An 18,496-nucleotide genomic window follows, 5' to 3' on the forward strand; every position below is an offset into this window, starting at 1 on the left:
TTTCCATTGAGTGGTTATTATAGTTTGTAGGCCAAACCATTCGGAAGCTACAGACGTTTTTGTGAGAAGCTAGATTTTTCGGGATGTCTCATGGTCTGACAGCTGTTACCTTCCACCGCAGATACGGAAAGGCCGCCATAGGCGGATGAGGTGGATTGAGACGTAACCCATGTAAAAAATTGGGGATGATGATTTTTTAAATTGTATTACTTAGATTGATGCACGTGTGCGTCAATAGACTTAAGTATTAAGTAGAGGAGAGAGGAGCCTGGAGAGAAATGGGGAGGGGAGGGGTGGGGTAGATGGGTGAGAGGGGGAAGTGGCAAGGAGGGGTAGGTGGAGGGTGTGTCAAATCTGCAGTAGAACTAGTTTAGTTTATTCGGCAGTGAGGGGTTAGGGTTTGTAGCTTTAGGTTTCTAGTTGGAAATTTCTTTCAGTCCTTTCCAGACAGACGAGCAGTTGCTCTAGCCTGTCTTTGTACTGCTGTTTGGCTGTCTTCATTCCTGAGAGTAGCTTTTTCTTGACCTCTATAGAGTACCCTGGTCTTGCTCTTCGGCACTGTGGAGAGCCCTAAGCTCACCAGTGACCCATGGCTTGTCGTTGAGGTGTGATAGAAAAGTATTTGGATGGTATGTAGTTCTCCTCACATACACTGATGTAGGATGTGAATCTGTCTGTGTAGTCGTGTATGTTGGCTTTGCTGTCCTTGAATATGTTCCAATTTGTGTTGTCTAGGCAGTGCTTTCACTTCCCAATGTCCTCGTCAGTCTATTTCCGCATGTTTGACAGGCTTGGCAGTTTTTAGTTTATGTCTGTATGCAGGGATGAGGTGTAGCATCACATGGTCTGAGTTCCCTTAGGGAGCATGGGAGACAGCATGGTATGTCCCTTTAAAAGTGCTGTAAACATGGTCCAGAATTTTTTTCTTGACTTGTTGAACATTTCACCAAGTGTTTGTATCTGGGAAGTTCCTGTTGTAGGCTGGTATGGTTAAAATCCCCCCATTGATGGTCAAAGTAGAATCTGGGTATTCTCTTTCCACCTCTGTGATCTGATCAGCCAGTAGATGTTTCTCTGTGTGTGCACAGGTTCTCGGCGCGATATAGACTCCGGCCAGAATGACTGAGGAAAAAGGTTTGCAGTGGATGAAAATAGATTCCAGATCTGGAGACTTAGAAGTGTCATCATTGCACCAGCATTGGGTGAAGTAGAAACACAAACCACCTCCTTTGGATTTATTGCACTGCTTCGGGACATGATCAGCCCTGTAGACCTGGAAGCTGGCTAGACCCACAGCATAAAAAAGAAAGAGGTGAGAAGTCCTTCTTTATCCTTATCAGAAGTTGTATTTTGCTGGTTTTGTTGGTGAGTGGAGAGGAAAAGGCCGGGCATTTCATATACATCAAATCCAGGAAGTACTAGCATGACTTAAGTAGCACCAACAAGTGGACGCCTAAGACTTTAATGAAAAAGCTGGTTACAAAAATAACTCCTTCAAGATATGATGAATAACAACCAAAGACAGAAATTCCCCTTAAATAACTAGATAGATAACAATAAATAATGTGGAACTTGTACATTGAGTTGATGCAAAAAAGGGCTATTCCATACACTAACCCTGTTTCTGAGATAGCAGTGTAAGTATGGATAAAGAGTCAAAACCATGGAAGCTTCTCAACAACAGATTCAAAAAGAGTAGCGCTCTTAGAACAAGCATGTGGCTCACTTCTGTCAATTCCTGTTATTCCAGTTCAAATCGTCTTGCTCAATCTCTTCTGTGTCCACAGAATGTGGGGAAAGCTCGTTACACCAAAACACCGAACCAGCTTTACTCACCTCATCATAACCATTAAGATAAAAAAAAATGGGCCAGGTCAAGAGCTTGAGGAAACAGCAATGAAGAATGTGACAAAATGGCGGTGAAATAAGTCAACTGGAAGTGTCTGTATGGTTGCCATCTTTGAATTTGCACCAGAAGAGGTAATGAAACAAAAACATTGTTTGGCTAGTTGTGGTTAAGTGCATAATCTCTCTTGTGTGTAAGGGGTTAAAGGCAGTTGGCTTTCACAGGTAAATTAGTGCACACACTGGCAGTGGATCTTCTCTTCGGTTTGGTCGAGCATGTCCAACATCTCTTGTATGATGGCTTGGAGGGCCCTACCCAAGTCCACTCCACTATAAGGCTTCTCTATGGGAGGCACGTGGATGAATGCGGAGTGCCCATGGCTCAGGTACAGAGAGGTGTAGTAGGTGAAGTCACAGAGGTATCTGTCAGGAAAGACACAGGAATTAATATAATGGTTCTAAGTGGTGGTTCTACAGTAAGATATGTGGGGGAAAAAAAATAGGCCTACAACTTTCTTTGAAATACAGGTGTATGCATGCATATTGATTTTATTAGCAATGTCGCAAACACAAAAGCACACAGGAGGAGGATGCTTACCTGCCAGCATCTTTTGATACGGAGACTGCTACTCCTAGTCCAGAGGCTGTCACTCTTTTGCAGACCGATTCCATGTCAATAACCGAGTCAATGCAGTCTGGGCCCCCCTCAATGCAACACTGAGAATGGGGACAGAAGCGGCTGTTGTCCAGACCCTTGTAGCCATGGTTACGGCCACATTTCTCTAAGGTAACGGTGGTGGCCATACCTGAGACTCCAACATGGACCACTAACTGATTCCCCGTGCAGAGAAGGATACAAAACAAACAAATTCAAATATGGTGCATATTAAGGTGCATAATTGACCAGCAGGAAAGGAGATAGGGGCCCATTCATTGCCTTCTTACCTGGGGATGATACTGCTTCCATAGTGATGGAATCAAACTCTGGACTGCCTGGTAGTCGACAGGCACCTCATACACATGCAGGTCTATGTCCTTTCCCAGGCCCAGCTTCTTCAGTTCCTTAAAACAAAGAGAAGAGTAGACAGGTGATTCATAAAAGATAATAAAATAAATATAAATTTTGTAACATGTTAGACATTTCCTTGTGGTCATCTTTACATTGTCTATTCAGTCCATAAAAAAATATGCACAACAGAAATATGATTGGATGATATCCTGAAAATACAAATTGGGAAAGCACAAATAGGAAAAGATTGAACATTTCTGGAGGAGACAACATTTCTAAAGTGTAATGTTCACAACTGGCTCTATAATTTGCTACAGGACAACTGGCCATGGCTACCAGGCCAGTTCCCATAAACATTTAAAAGTGGCGTGATTGACCACAGCCACAAAGCAGCCCTTTGTTTGATTTGAATATCCTTATCAAGTCTGTCTAGACACCCTGACAACCATTGTCCCCATCACATTTCCCAATACAGCCTCACACTACCACTTTGGCCCTATAATGATTCTCTCACATTATAGAACGTGTAAGAAAACATTTTCTGAATGGAGATCCCATGACAACTGTGTTCTACCAAAACAGGTTGAGCATGAACAAGGTAGGCAGTTTTGTGTTATTGTCAGGGAAATAAACTCATCCTCATAGTTATAAAGACAAGTTAATTCAATATAGCCTACGTGAAATATGCTAAATATACATACCTGGACTGCTACCCAACTGGCATTAATAGTGTGCTCTCCAAATGGCTCAAACCCTGCAAAATATGGCAGCATTTATAAAAATTAAAAGTGTTAAACTAAAATAGCAGACTCAATTAACTTGAGATTGAAGCTTACTTATAGGATTGCTTGGCAATACATTTGCTTGAAGGGAAATAACTGTCCTAAGAACCCACGCTCGAAGGGACACTAAAGAAATATGCACAATCCAATAAAATGCTCACTTTATATGATGTGTTTATAAATGTGTGAGTGTAGCTGCAGTAACGTTGAGACATCACTCTGAATCCCTGTGAAATTAATGGGCTGGTGTGTTCCCTTGGGGACACAGGGATCTGTCTGTCTGGCAGGAAGGTGAAAAGGAGTGAGCGTGAGGTCGGCAGCTGCTGGCCAGCTCTTTTGTGAGGCCCTCTGTTCCCAGGCAATCTAACATATTTTATCAGGCCATCCCGTGTTCAACTGGCCTTTGTGTCTGGGAGACAGGAGAATTCGGGTGTTTTCACACTTGGTCCCTTTCGGCCAATTTTTGTGAACTCAGCACGGTTTGCAACATTTGTTGTGCACTGTGAACACTCCAAAGGAAGTCAGACACCTCAAAAGAGCTCCTGAAGCGGTTCGCTTGAATTCCGTGGTCCGGTTCCCTCTTTTAGGGAAATGTGAACACAAAGCTCCCCAGGTTCGTCTGTCATTATTCCCACACCACACACTTGAATACTGCAACACAGATTCCCCTGCCATAATCCATCACATTGGTGCCACAAAAGAGAGAAGATTATATGCAGGTTCGCAGATTTTTTTTTTTTTTTTTTTTTTTTACTGATTAGCGACACAAATGACAAAATGTGTGTTTTTAGTTCAAGATTATTTGTTTGCAATATGCTATCTATAGGCTGAGAGCTTCATAAAATGCTTATTTGGTTGTGCATTTTGAAAAGTGTGAGAAGACAACATCATTTGGTGAGAATAACAACATACTGTAGGGTACAAAAATAAATTCTAGCTAATAAAGGGGCACACACAATATTGGGTGTACAATTTTCAATTACAGCATTATTTAAATCTGCAGTTATTATTCTGCTATTTATTATGTTAGCAATACAATGTACATGTTAATAGTATCTTCTAATTACAATTATTATGTCTCATATTTTAATTAAATGCAATTATTAGCTTCCAAAATGTATGTATATCTAGTTGTCCAATAACACAATTCTGATTGAATGGCTTGTCCTGCACTTTGTAAAAACACAGAGTGCATGTTGGAAAAAATATCTTGATTCCTTTCTAAACATAGCAATGTGAGTGCAAAGAGGACTCAGTCCACAAAATAGGTGAAGTGTACTGGAAAAAAATAGTTGAGTCCTCATTCAAAGGCAAGGGTAGTGTGACTACAAAGAGAACTGGGTTATTTTTATTTCATTTAAATGTTTTACCCCAATTCACTTTAAAGAGAACTGAGATAATGTCTTTTAAAAAGAGGAGTATTTGAAAACACCCTAAAAGTTTCACAATTCTGTTTAATGCTAGTATGTAAAGCAAATGTTTATTGAAACTAGAATTTTGCTAAACACAAGGAAGACATTAAAAATTAGCCAAATTGCCTAACAAGTGCATGTCTGGAGGTCTGAAATATTACAACTTCAATTTGATTCTGCTACATACAGGGTCAAGTAGGTATTGTATGACACGTTCCTAAAGTTATGCAATTATGTCCATAGGCAGTTATCCATAGGCATATTATTTTGGAATACAAGAAACAAATGATTGCCAATTTGACAAACACTTTGAAGGAATGTATGCCATTTTACAAATAACAAACTGCAACTATTTGGACAACTCAGCTGCATGTCCTTCACACAACTTTTCAACAGAGTAACGTTCTTCACATGCACGCCCTAGTTGGCTTTGTCGAGCTAGAAACTACGTACAGTCGAGCAAGTAGAGGAAAGCCCACTAACCTGTTACAACAACAGTTTGGTTACTATTGTCCATATTTTTCTTAGCTGTAGTAAATGTTTTCGTTTGTTATTCTAAATTTTACCAAGAATGCAGCTGGGATTTTGCTGTCCTTTCACAGTTGATCAGTCATCTGTTTCTGTGCTTTTTGCGTATTTTTTTTCTTGGTGAGTCTGACGTAATGACGCATGGTAGAAACACATTTTGGCGACAACTTCCGTCCAACGTAGTTAGCATTAGCAAACAAAATAAAATACGTTCAGTTGACCGGATAGTTTGTAATATAATCTGTTATAATGGTAAGTATATGTTTTTTCGGGTTACAGTAATATGAGGACTATTATGTGTGGGACCGTGGAATAGCTCGAGCACAAAAGCGTGGTTGTTTTGTTTACCATGCAGCTTGGATAGTTAGCTACTGTAACGTAACATGAACGTAGCTAAATGGTTAACTCATTGTGTTAATGCTAGCTAATAGCTAACTAAAAATATAATCGTAATCTAGTTAAAACATTGACATATGTTTGTTATAGTGTCTAAACACATGGTTTGCATTTCAAGTCAAATTTGATCTGGCTAGTTAACTACACTAAACAAACAATATAAACGCATCATGTAAAGTGTAGGTTCCATGAGCTGAAATGAAGTATCCCAGAAATGTTCAATAAGCACAAAAAGCTTATTTCTCTCAAATGTTGTGCACAAATTTGTTTACATCCCATAGTGTGCATTTTTCATTTGCCAAGATAATCCATCCACCTGACAGGTGTGGCATATGAAGAAACTGATAAAACAGCATGATCACTAGACAGGTGCACCTTGTGCTGGGGACAAAAAAAGGTGACTCTAAAATGTGCAGTTTTGTCACAACACAATGCCACAGATGTCTTTGAGGGAGTGTGCATTTGGCACGCAGACTGCAGGAATGTCCACCAAACAGTCCTGGGGTGTCTCTTCTCCCCACCCCCCGGTGCACGTTTTAGTTTTTGCCCTAGCACTACACAACTGATTCAAATAACCATCTCATCATCAAGCTTTGATTATGTGAATCAGCAGTGTAGTGCTACAGCAAAACTAACCGTGCATCCAGGGGGGCCCCAGGACCAAGTTTGGGAACCCTTGCTATAAGCTGCCTCAAATGTAATTTTAGAGAATTTGGCAGGTCGTCCAACCAGCCACACAACTGCTGACCACGTATATAGCATTGTGTGAGCGAGCTGTTTACTGATGTCAACGTTGTGAACAGAGTGCACTGTGGTGGTGGGGTTATGGTATAGGCAGGCATAAGCTACGGACAAAGAACACAATTGCATTTTATCTATGGCAATTTGAATGCACAGAGATACCTTGACTAGATCCCGAGACCCATTGTTGTGCCATTCATCTGCCGCCACCATCTAATGTTTCAGCATAATAGTGCACATCCCCATGTCACAAGGGCTGTACACAATTCCTGGAAGCTGAAAATGTCCCAGTTCTTTCATGGCCTATTGAGCATGTTTGGGATGCTCTGGTTCGACATGTACAATAGCGTGTTCCAGTTCCCGCAACTTTTTACAGCCATTGAAGAGGAGTGGGACAACATTCCACAGGCCACAATCAACAGCCTGATCAACTCTGTGAAGGAGCCGCCGCGCTGCATGAGGCAAATGGCGGTTGTCACTACCTTTTTTATAAAGGTGTCTGGGACCAACAGATGCATATCTGTATTTCCAGTCATGTGAAATCCATTGATTAGGGCCTAATGACTTTTTTAATTGACTGATTTCCTGATATGAACTAACTCAGTAAATTCTTTGAAATTGTTGCGTTTATATTTTTGTTCAGTATAGTTGGCTATCATACCAACTAGTTAGCAAACCTTTTCAAAGCTAGCTAGCTAATTTAATCATGTGTTAGCTAGCGAGCAAGACAACATGCGCAATGACTTTAAAAAAACATTGAAATTCACAGCTACCTCTATCTCTGCTGAAGACTGCACAGAACCACCCTATGGTAAGGATGAATTCAACTAGTCTTAAGTTTTTGTGATATTTTACTCTTACTTTGTTTCTTGAGTCATGTGAGTTTCTCACGGTTGTTCATGTAAATGTGGTCATTCGTTTTTGTGGTACAAACATGAAACCACATCACTTTGATTTCTTACTCATGCCTATGCTCCTCAGCTGGTGGAGTTGAAGAATGGAGAGACGTACAACGGACACTTGGTCAGTTGTGACAACTGGATGAATATCAACTTACGAGAAGTCATCTGCACCTCGAGGGTAAAGGGTTTGTCTATAAGTACTTGTCGACACTCAAGAGTTGTGACCACTGATCTGAAATATGTATATGGTTGCTTACGTGACAGCCGTGAATGAAGAGGCTACATTGCTGTCTTTTTCACAAATCAACTATCAGAAAAATGTCCATGTCTAGCCACAAGATGGCACTATTGACAGTCAAAAGATTCAGCTTTTAAGAGTGCTTCTACCAAGACTAATGCTGAAATTCTCCCCTAATCCCATTCACTCCTATCGTTTAGGATGGAGATAAGTTTTGGAGGATGCCCGAGTGTTACATCAGAGGAAGCACCATAAAGTACCTGCGTATCCCTGATGAAATCATCGACATGGTAAAGGAGGAGGTGGTGTCCAAGGGCCGCGGGCGAGGAGGCATGCAGCAGAACAAACAGCAGGGCAAGGGCCGAGGGGGAGGAGCAGGAGCAGGTAGAGGTAAGATGGAACCTCTCTTTCTGGGGAGGCAAATGGGTAACATTTGGTTGAGGTGCTGGTAGTGTGACGCAATTGGGACTTATATTTATGAGCTAAGTATACACACACACACACAGTGGGGCAAAAAAGTATTTAGTCAGCCACCAATTGTGCAAGTTCTCCCACTTAAAAAGATGAGAGGCCTGTAATTTTCCTCATATGTACACTTCAACTATGACAGACAAAATGAGAAAAAAAATCCAGAAAATCACATTGTAGGATTTTCAATGATTTTATTTGCAAATTATTGTACGAGATCTACAGTTTCTTGGCAACAACAAAATCACGCAAAAATTATCAATGGAAATCAATTTTATCAACCCATGGAGGTCTGGATTTGGAGTCACACTCAAAATTAAAGTGGAAAACCACGCTACAGGCTGATCCAACTTTGATGTAATGTCCTTAAAACAAGTCAAAATGAGGCTCAGTAGTGTGTGTGGCCTCCACGTGCCTGTATGACCTCCCTACAACGCCTGGGCATGCTCCTGATGAGGTGGCGGATGGTCTCCTGAGGGATCTCCTCCCAGACCTGGACTAAAGCATCTGCTTTTTTTTGCATTTGCCTATGATTTAGGCAGTGTGTGTCGCAGATCTGTAATTTCAATGACAGGCATATGCATCCACATTTGAGCTTTTATAATAAACTGTCTTTACATTGTTAAATATTAGTTGGGGTGGCAGGTGGCCTAGTGGTTAGAGCATTGGGCCAGTAACCGAAAGGTCGATAGATCGAATCCCCGAGCTGACAAGGTAAAAATCTGTCGTTCTGCCCCTGAACAAGGCAGTTAACCCACTGTTCCTAGGCCGTCATTGAAAATAAGAATTTGTTCTTAACTGGCTTGCCTAGTTTAAAAAAAAAAAAAAAAATGTTTCTAGGGCACAGTGTGTGCTTCAAAAGTAGCTAGAAATCATATAAGCTGTGTCAATCATTATTTTCTGGTGCTCCTGATGTGGCTTAACTTTGGTCATGCTCTATGTTTAGGTGTATTTGGAGGCCGTGGCCGCGGTATGCCAGGAGTGGGCAGAGGCCAGCAGCAGCAGGAGAAGAAGCCTGGTGGTGGCAAACCTCAGGGAGTCAAGAACCAGCACTGAGACGAGGGACAGGCAGACAGGTCAGACGTAAGAGAGTGTAGTTTTCACAGAATAATAACTCAGTGGAGATCATCTCACACAACGTCTTGTATAATGGCCATTACCGCTCCCTCTGTCCTTTGTTTCTAGTTGTGTGTTGTGTGAGTTTGAACTCCACTGTGAGAACTATGAATAGTCCGTTCAGGTCAGAAAATGCAGGGTTTTGTATTATCTACAGATTTCTTCCCCCCTACTTACAGTTTTTGTTAAGTTATCAATTTGGACCACCGCCAAAAACCTATAAATATCGTCCAGAAGTTTGTTTTTATTGTGGCTAGAGACATTTACATACAACTGATTGTACCCAATTGTTTTTTTTATGTATATCCAATTGTTTTCAACTTAAAGCACATTTTATGCCCTTGGAATTTGAAAACTTAAGTTGATTGGGGTATGTGAGTGAAAAATACGTAGTTGGTTAAAGAGTCCCAATTGCGTGTTTCTAAATGTTCTACTTTTGGAATTTTATTTGCATTTTGTAACCCAAGAAAATAACTTTAATTTACTTACATGAGAATAAACAATTTTATGTTATACACTGTACTTTATGTATGAAAGTAGAAAAAACGAATTGAATTGGTCTACATACAGAATTAAAAAGCCTTTTGTAACACTCATGCTCGCTTATGTCCTACAGTGACAAAAACACAATTTGCATATTAGGTTTATGTTCTTGTATAACTAGCTGTAAAATAAACAGTCCGTAGTCAACAAACAATAAGGGGTGCATATAACAAGGCTGGTGTAACCCTCCAACCCCCTAAAGCACAACCTCAATCACAGAGCTGCTGAATGTGCAATAATGCAGCCAGGATTTTGTGTGACGACTTAAACTGAATTCTTCCACTGCTCTATGTTCGTTGCATACGTCAAAACAAAGTCCTTAGCGATTGGATCATCTCTAACCAATCAGAGTATCAATGCAAATGACTGATTTTCAAAACGCCGCTATACCCACGCGTGTTCTGGCTCTGGCCCAACCAGTTTCTGTTACCAGTCAGAATGGTTAGAATGTGTTTGTGTTCTAGAAATCATCTGCAAGATCCAAATTTGTAGAGTACCACTGTATGAGTCATAATACCAATAAATCCTAGCGGTCTAACAGGGAAATCGTTCAAATAGTTTTTCCATTAGGTAATTTTAGAAACATTAAAATAAGGGCTGTGTAGGCTTACCGTGACGCTTTGATAACCCTGTAAATCTTTCTAGGACAAGGTGACTTCTATCAATATATTTGCCTATATTTACCCGCCAAAAATGAAATGCTAATGTGGTTCTCATAAAGAACTACAAATGACATGATGATCTGGATGAGACTGCCTAATCGAGGCAAAGGTAAGAATCTCTGGATTAACTATCGAATGTTAGCAAAATGTAGTAATTCATAAATTGGCAAAATGTATTTAAATTGACAATTCTGTGAACTGCCTTGTGCAAGTTTTAAGTTGACACAATACCTGTTAGCAAAGGTGTCTGCCAGAGATGATATGCAGGAGCTTGCAGGGATTTGTAGTTTTGCCGAGAGAGATTTTTTGGGGGGGGGGGCTGTCCTGTCCTTTAAATAGTCTTGATATGACCAAAATGTACAGTTGATTTGTCAGATGACAAACCATCCAGAGACAAACTCATATCTTTCCGACAGATAAGATCTAAACCAGGCAAGAACTTTTCCGTGTAGACCAATTTGGGTTTCCAATCTCTGCAAAAGAATGTGGTGATCGATGGTATCAAAAGCAGCACTAAGGTCTAGGAGCACGAGGACAGATGCAGAGCCTTGGTCTGATGCCATTAAAAGGTATTTTACCACCTTCATGAGTGCCGTCTCAGTGCTATGATGGGGTCTAAAACCAGACTGAAGCGTTTCGTATACATTGTTTGTCTTCAAGAAGGCAGTGAGTTGCTGCGCAACAGCTTTTTATTTTTTTTATTGAGAGGATAAAATGAATGGTGGAAAAATGATTGCAACAGCTAGGTTTTATGGGTATTATGACACCTCCACTGTGGAGCTCTATTGCGGAAAATAAACTTATGTTTGGCCAGAGCAAGGGGTTTAGGTAGCAAGGCAAGCCCTGATTTAACATAGTTATAATTCATGAAGTTAAATATCACATGAGATGCTGACAGATTTAGGATGCTGTTCCATGAGTTTTATTACTGTAGTGTTGCAAGTATTGTGGCTGTTTCTAATGAATTGAAATGGAATATCTGTATTAGTTTCAGTAACCTGTAACATGAAACCCCCAAAAAAGAACTCAAACCTCAACTTCATTTGCATGAAAAGCCAGCTTCAATTGAAAATGTAAAATGCATAAGTGTTTTTTGACAAGGGGTTGCTGGAAATTATGAGATGGTTTCCCTACCTCTGAAATAAGGTGCCTTCGGAAAGTATTCAGACCTGTTCACTTTTTCCACATTTTGTTACAATACAGCCTTATTCTAAAACTGATGAGGAACATTTGAACTCTTATCAATATACACACACACAAAACAGGTTTTTAATAACATTTTCCAAATGTAATACATTTTATATATTTTTTTTAACCTTATTTACATAAGTATTCAGACCCTTTGCAATGAGACTCGAAATTGAGCTCCGGTGCATCCGGTTTCCATTGATCATCCTTGAGATGTTTCTACAACTTGACTGGAGTCCACCTGTGGTATATTCAATTTATTGGACATGTTTTGGAAAGGCACACCTGTCTATATAAGGTTCCACAGCTGACAGTGCATGTCAGAGCAAAAACCGAGCCACGAGGTCGAAGGAATTGTCCATAGAGCTCCGAGACAGGATTTTGTCGAGGCACAGATCTGTGAAAGGTTTTGCAAAAAAGTTCTGCAGAGGCCACTGGCCGCAAAAGGCATGGCTTTTTTTTAGGGTGCATTACAGCCACACAAAGGGGATGCTGCCGTGAAATTGTCAAATTGTGAATGAATGACTGATGTAGAGTGTACGTCCTGCGCAAGAAACAAAGCACACAAAGCAGAGCTCATGCCTTTTTAGAGCAATTTTTTTTTTTTAAATCATCTTTAGTCACGTCATGCAGCCTTACAATGTATTAAAAAATCTAAGCATATAGATCAATGTTTGTAGAACAACTAAAGTTACAATAATAACTCTAAATTAAGCATATAGGAATACCTATTTCTTTGTTAACCGCTCGGCACAGAATTGCGCACTCTCAAATAGTTTGGAGTAAATCTCCTTTCTATTTTATTCAGCATTGTTCAATTGTATTATTCATACTAAAAAGATTATATACAATAATCCTAAGGAATTCTAAGCAAATCTTGTCTGCTAAATTAACTAATGTAGCCCACAGCCATTTGACATAGCCATATCAGAGCCTAACATAAGGACAACTCAAAGTATACTATTCTGTTCTTCTGAATTCGATTTTCATACTTCTTTAGACCTGTCTAAAATAATAATGGATTTATTGCGAAGGTGTATGATATATTACATGGATTTATTATACTTTTTTAAATGTAGATGTTCTGCATCAGTGGAGCCAGGAGAAGCTAAATGTGTTTGTTAATTAACGGTAAGTTACCATGAGACCGACCAGTTATTTGCTTGACAATCACCAGCCGACTAAATTTCGTGACCGCCACAGCCCAAATCAAATCAAATTGTATTAGTCACATGCGCCATATACAACAGGTACCTTACAGTGAAATGCTTACTTACGAGCCCCTAACAAACAATGCAGTTGAAAAAATACGGATAAGAATAAGAAATAAAAGTAGCAAGTAATTAAAGAGCAGCAGTAAAATAACGAGCGAGACTATTTTACAGGGGGATACCGGTACAGAGTCAATTTTCGTGGGCACCGGTTAGTTGAGGTAATATGCACATGAAGGTAGAGTTATTAAAGTGACTATGCATAGATGATAACAGAGTATCAGCGGTGTAAAAGAGGGGAAGGGAGGGGGGGAATGCAAATAGTCTGGGTAGCCATTTGATTAGGTGTTCAGGAGTCTTATGGCTTGGGGGTAGAAGCTGTTTAGAAGCCTAGACTTGGCGCTTCGGCACCACTTGCCGTGCAGTAGCAGAGAGAACAGTCTATGACAAGGGTGGATGGAGTCTTTGACAATTTTTATGGCCTTCTTCTGACACTGCCTGTTCTAGAGGTCCTGGATGGCAGGAAGCTTAGCCAGTGATGTCCTGGGCCGATCGCACTACCCTCTGTAGTGCCTTGTGGTCGGAGGCCGAGCAGTAGCCATACCAGGCAGTGATGCAACCAGTCAGGATGCTCTTGATGGTGCAGCTGTAGAACCTTTTTGAGGATCTGAGGACCCACCCATGCCAAATCTTTTCAGTCTCCTGAGGGGGAATAGGTTTTGTCGTGCCCTCTTCACGACTGTCTTGGTGTGTTTGGCCAATGTTAGTTTGTTGGTGATGTGGACACCAAGTAACTTTAAGCTCTCAACCTGCTTCACTGCAGCCCTGTCGATGAGAATGGGGGTGTGCTCGGTCCTCTTTTTCCTGTAGTCCACAATCATCTCCTTTGTCCTGATCACGTTGAGGGAGAGATTGTTGTCCTGGCACCACATGGCCAGGTCTCTGATCTCCTTCCTATAGGCTGTCTTGTCAGTGATCAGGCCTACCAGTGTTGTGTCATCTGCAAACTTAATGATGGTTTTGGAGTCGTGCCTGGCCGTGCAATTATGAGTGAACAGGAACTACAGGAGGGGACTGAGCACGCACCCCTAAGGGGCCCCTGTGTTGAGGATCAGCGTGGCGGATGTGTTTTTACCTACCCTTACCACCTAGGGGCGACCCGTCAGGAAGTCCAGGATCCGGTTGCAGAGGGAGTTGTTTAGTCCCAGGGTCCTTAGCTTATTGATGAGCTTTGAGGGCACTATGGTGTTGAACGCTGAGCTGTAGTCAATGAATAGCATTCTCACATAGGTGTTCCTTTTGTCCAGGTGGGAAAGGGCAGTATGGAGTGCAAAAGAGATTGCATCATCTGTGGATCTGTTGGGGCGGTATGCAAATTGGAGTGGGTCTAGGGTTTCTGGGATAATGGTGTTGATGTGAGTCATGACCAGCCTTTCAAAGCACTTCATGGCTACAGACATGAGTGTTACGGGTCGGTAGTAATTTAGACAGGTTACCTTGGTGTTCTTGGGCACAGGCACTATGGTGGTCTGCTTGAAACATGTTTGCCATTAAAGACTCGGACAGGGAGAGGTTGAAAATGTCAGTGAAGACACTTGACAGTTGGTCAGTGAATGCTCGCAGTGCACATCCTGGTAATCTGTCGGGCCCTGCAGCCTTGTGAATGCTGACCTGTTTAAAGGTTTTACATCGGCTGCGGAGAGCGTGATCACACAGTTTTCCGGAACAGCTGGTGCTCTAATGCATGTTTCAGTGTTATTTGCCTCGAAGCGAGCATAGAAGATGTTTAGCTCGTCTGGTAGGCTTGTGTCACTGGGCAGCTCCAGGCTGTGATTCCCTTTGTAATGGTTTGCAAGCCCTGCTACAACCGTCAAGCTTCGGAGCTGGTGTAGTACATTTGATCTTCATCCTGTATTGACGCTTTGACTGTATGGTGGTTCGTCGGAAGGCATAGCGGGATTTCTTATAAGCTTCCGGGTTAGAGTCCCGCCCCTTGAAAGCGGCAGCTCTAGCCTTTAGCTCAGTGCGGATGTTGCCTGTAATCCATGACTTCTGGTTGGGGTATGTACGTGCGGTCACTGTTGGGACGACGTCCTCGATGCACTTACTGCTGAAGCCGATGACTGATGTGGTGTACTCCTCAATGCCATTGGAGGAATCTTCTAGTCTGTATTCTAGTCTGTGCTAGCAAAACAGTCCCGTAGCTTAGCATTTTTTTTATTGATCTAGTCACTGGTGCTTCCTGCTTTAATTTTGCTTATAAGCAGGAATCAGGAAGATTGAATTATGGTCAGATTTGCCAAATGGAGGACGAGGGAGAGCTATGTATGTATGCGTCTCTCTCAGGTGGTCCCGAGTTTGGTCAAACGGATTTAAGTTACCCTGCATTAAAGTTCATGGCTATTAGGAGCACCGCCTCTGGGTGAGCGGTTTCTTTTTTGCTTATTGCGGAATACAGCTCATTCAATGCTGTCTTTGTGCCAGCCGCTGACTGTGGTGGTTTGTAAACAGGTACGATAAATACAGATGAGAACTCTCTGGGTAGATAGTGTGGTGGTTAGTGTGGTCTACAGCTTATCATAAGTACTCTACCTCAGACGAGCAATAGCTCGAGACTTCCTTAGATATAGTGCACCAGCTGTTATTTACAGTGGTGGCAGCATTATGCTGTGGGGATATTTTTCAGCGGCAGGTCCTGGCAGAGACTAGCCAGAATTGAGAGAAATGTGAAGTGAACAAAGTACAGAGAGATCCTTGATGAAAACCAGAGTGCTCAAGACCTGGCGCGAAGGTTCACCTTCCAACAGGACAACGACCCTAAGCACACAGCCAATGTAAAGCAGGAGTGGATTCGTGCCAAGTCTCAATGTCCTTGAGTGGCCCAGCCAGAGCCCGGACTTGAACCCGAGCGAACATCTCTGGAGAGACCTGAAAATAGCTGTGCAGCGACGCTCCCCATCCAATCTGACAGAGCTTGACAGAATCTGCAGAGAAGAATGGGAGAAATTCCCCAAATACAGATGTGTCAGGCTTGTAGCGTCATACCCAAGAAGACTCAAGGCTTTAATCGCTGCCAAAGGTGTTTAAACAAAATACTTATGTAAATGTGACGTTTCAGATTTTATTCATAAATTAGCACAAATTTCTATACAACTTTTTGCTTTGTCATTAGGGGGTATTGTGTGTAGATTGAAAACAATTTCATCAATTTTAGAATACGGCTGTAACCACACAAAATGTGGAAAAAGTTAAAGGGTCTGAATACTTTCCGAATGCACTGTATTTGTATGGCAAAAGTGTTTAAAAAAAAAGTTATTGTGTCAATACCAAAATCCCTAGGCACTGGTTTTGTGTCCCATAAATGTTATGAGACTAATGTACCACAGCTCTCTTGAAGAATACGACCCAGGATATAAAAGTTATGTAGCACTTATATTATCAAATTAGCAGAATGTTGTTCTCCATACTTGGCGCTCAGTCATGAAAAACGCTTGCTTGCCTTTTTCCTGCCTGTGGGGAATGTGTTTTTTTTTATTTTTGAACAGCACTTTCGCGACGTAGTGAAAGATAACATTAACAGAAGTTTCATGCTAATGGGCTTTCATTTTCCAACTTTTAGTTTTTGGAGGCCACGATTGTGAGATACTTTAATGAAGGTTGAAGTTACCCTGTACCCAAATCCATGGGTATAGCATTACTCCTATGTATTATATGTCCCTGTAAGCTACAATTTCACATCATTGTGGGGAACTACTTAAGAGAATGTGTGTGTGTGGGTAGGTGAGTGTTTGTGTAGCAATGTATGAGGGAGAAAGATATTGTGTTAAGATGTTTGAGCTAATGTCCTCTGTTTGGAAGATCTTTTCCTCTGACAGGTTATGCCACAGTACTGCTAAGCCCTGAGATAAAGATACATGGTTCTCTTCAATTAGAGCCCAATGCCCTATCATCTGCCTTCTCAAAAGGGCCAAGACAAAACTTACGCGCTTGACTAATACAGGCCTACCTTTGCTGTCTTTCAGTTTCCAAATGATACCCTTAGAGTTAATTACAACCTTAGAACTAGCCTATTTCTTTGCTCATAGTTTAAAACCTAACAAACAGCAAAACATGTCAAACTAAAATTACTACAGGTTGCAATTATTTTATCCCCATACCAGCTAACTGGAACTAGTACATCTAGCTGGTAGACAATGGACAGTCAGCCAGAAGGCCTGTGACTCATGCCTGATGATAATGGCCTGATGATAATGGCCATGTATGAAATAGGGCAGGGCGGTATATCATATTTTAACGATATACGGGTATTGATGCACAGAGCGGTTTTGGTTTTTACTTTACCTTCTATAACTGTATAGGAATGTTTGTTAAATGGGACAAGCCGCGTGTGAAGTCCATTTTTATAGTTTACTTCGCTACTCGAGACATCTCTCTCTGTTCTCTCTCCACGCCACTTTCCACACAGACCTAGCCACACCCCCCATCACTCAAAGAGGGCATTTGTTGTTCCTAGACCATGAGACACTTGCATTCAGTCTGCATGGTCAATGCAGCACATGCAACAATGTTGATGACAAGGTTGCTGTTTTCACTTTGCTTCTTTAATATAAATCCACTACCGCTCTATAATTACACATAGTTTGTGTGTCTTACATCTGCAAACAGATACTTTGTATGTTCTTAACAAGTTGGGCCTAAATCCTTTTAGCCGCTAATCGCTAGTTAGCTGGCTAGCTAGCTAACAAATGTACTGAGTCAGAGCAAACGTAATTAGCTATACAGCCTGATAATACCAGTGATGGTGTAGGCCTAAATCAGCATGTTATTTGTGCAATAGTATATTCTAAATCAAAGAGGAATATGCAAAGCATGAATATGTTAGCTACATAAAGTAGCTAATAGAAAACATTAAATGTAGCCAAAGATTATAAGGTCCCATAGGAAACACTTGTCAACACTTTGGTTCCTACCCTGTCACAATAACTCTTCCCTGGCATTTTCACTAAATCGCAAGTCAAATCGGAATTGCAACATTTGGTTAAAAATAAGGCCTAGGTTTTGCCCATATCGTGCAGCCCTACATGGCAGTGTGGAAAGGATCTCAAACGAGTGCGGGAAATGCAGAAATTGATGAGTCTTAAATAGTTTTTGGTTGAATTGAACAGTGTAAAACAATCAGAATGGAGAAAGACCCATTGAAATGACTTAGAATGTATTTGTTGCCACCCTACGGTCACGCACTACCCATAAAGCAAATGTAAGAACTTCTTTATTAAAAAACATAAAATACCATCCTTTTTTTTTTTTAATACCTTGATATGATATTTTGGCCATATTGCCAAACCCTAGTAGGAATGTAGGTGTACATACATTGGCAGCCAGATATAGAGTTGAAGTCGGAAGTTTACATACACTTAGGTTGGAGTCATTAAAACTAGTTTTTCAAACACTCCAC

General features: G+C 41.2%; 2 protein-coding genes across 3 annotated transcripts; one reads left to right on the plus strand and one right to left on the minus strand.

Moving 5' to 3' along the window:
- Window positions 1-1,428: 1,428 nt before the first annotated feature.
- On the minus strand, window positions 1,429-5,670 carry pgpi (Pyroglutamyl-peptidase 1). Of its 2 annotated transcripts, none has more exons than XM_036976510.1 (5): window positions 5,615-5,670; window positions 3,556-3,608; window positions 2,791-2,907; window positions 2,444-2,676; window positions 1,429-2,268 (listed from the first exon to the last, which is right to left on the minus strand). In XM_036976510.1, the coding sequence occupies exons 4-5, from the start codon at window positions 2,647-2,649 to the stop codon at window positions 2,076-2,078; spliced, it is 399 nt and encodes a 132-aa protein (XP_036832405.1). In that variant the 5' UTR covers window positions 2,650-2,676; window positions 2,791-2,907; window positions 3,556-3,608; window positions 5,615-5,670; the 3' UTR covers window positions 1,429-2,075.
- A 25-nt stretch (window positions 5,671-5,695) lies between these two features.
- On the plus strand, window positions 5,696-10,029 carry LOC110524139 (U6 snRNA-associated Sm-like protein LSm4). The gene is made up of 5 exons (XM_021603502.2): window positions 5,696-5,828; window positions 7,483-7,524; window positions 7,695-7,793; window positions 8,054-8,243; window positions 9,268-10,029. Exons 1-5 carry the CDS (start codon window positions 5,826-5,828, stop codon window positions 9,375-9,377), a joined length of 444 nt encoding a protein of 147 aa, XP_021459177.1. The 5' UTR covers window positions 5,696-5,825; the 3' UTR covers window positions 9,378-10,029.
- The last annotated feature ends 8,467 nt before the right edge of the window (window positions 10,030-18,496 follow it).

The sequence above is a fragment of the Oncorhynchus mykiss genome, chromosome 5 (genome assembly GCF_013265735.2).
Source record: "Oncorhynchus mykiss isolate Arlee chromosome 5, USDA_OmykA_1.1, whole genome shotgun sequence".
NCBI lineage: Eukaryota > Metazoa > Chordata > Actinopteri > Salmoniformes > Salmonidae > Oncorhynchus > Oncorhynchus mykiss.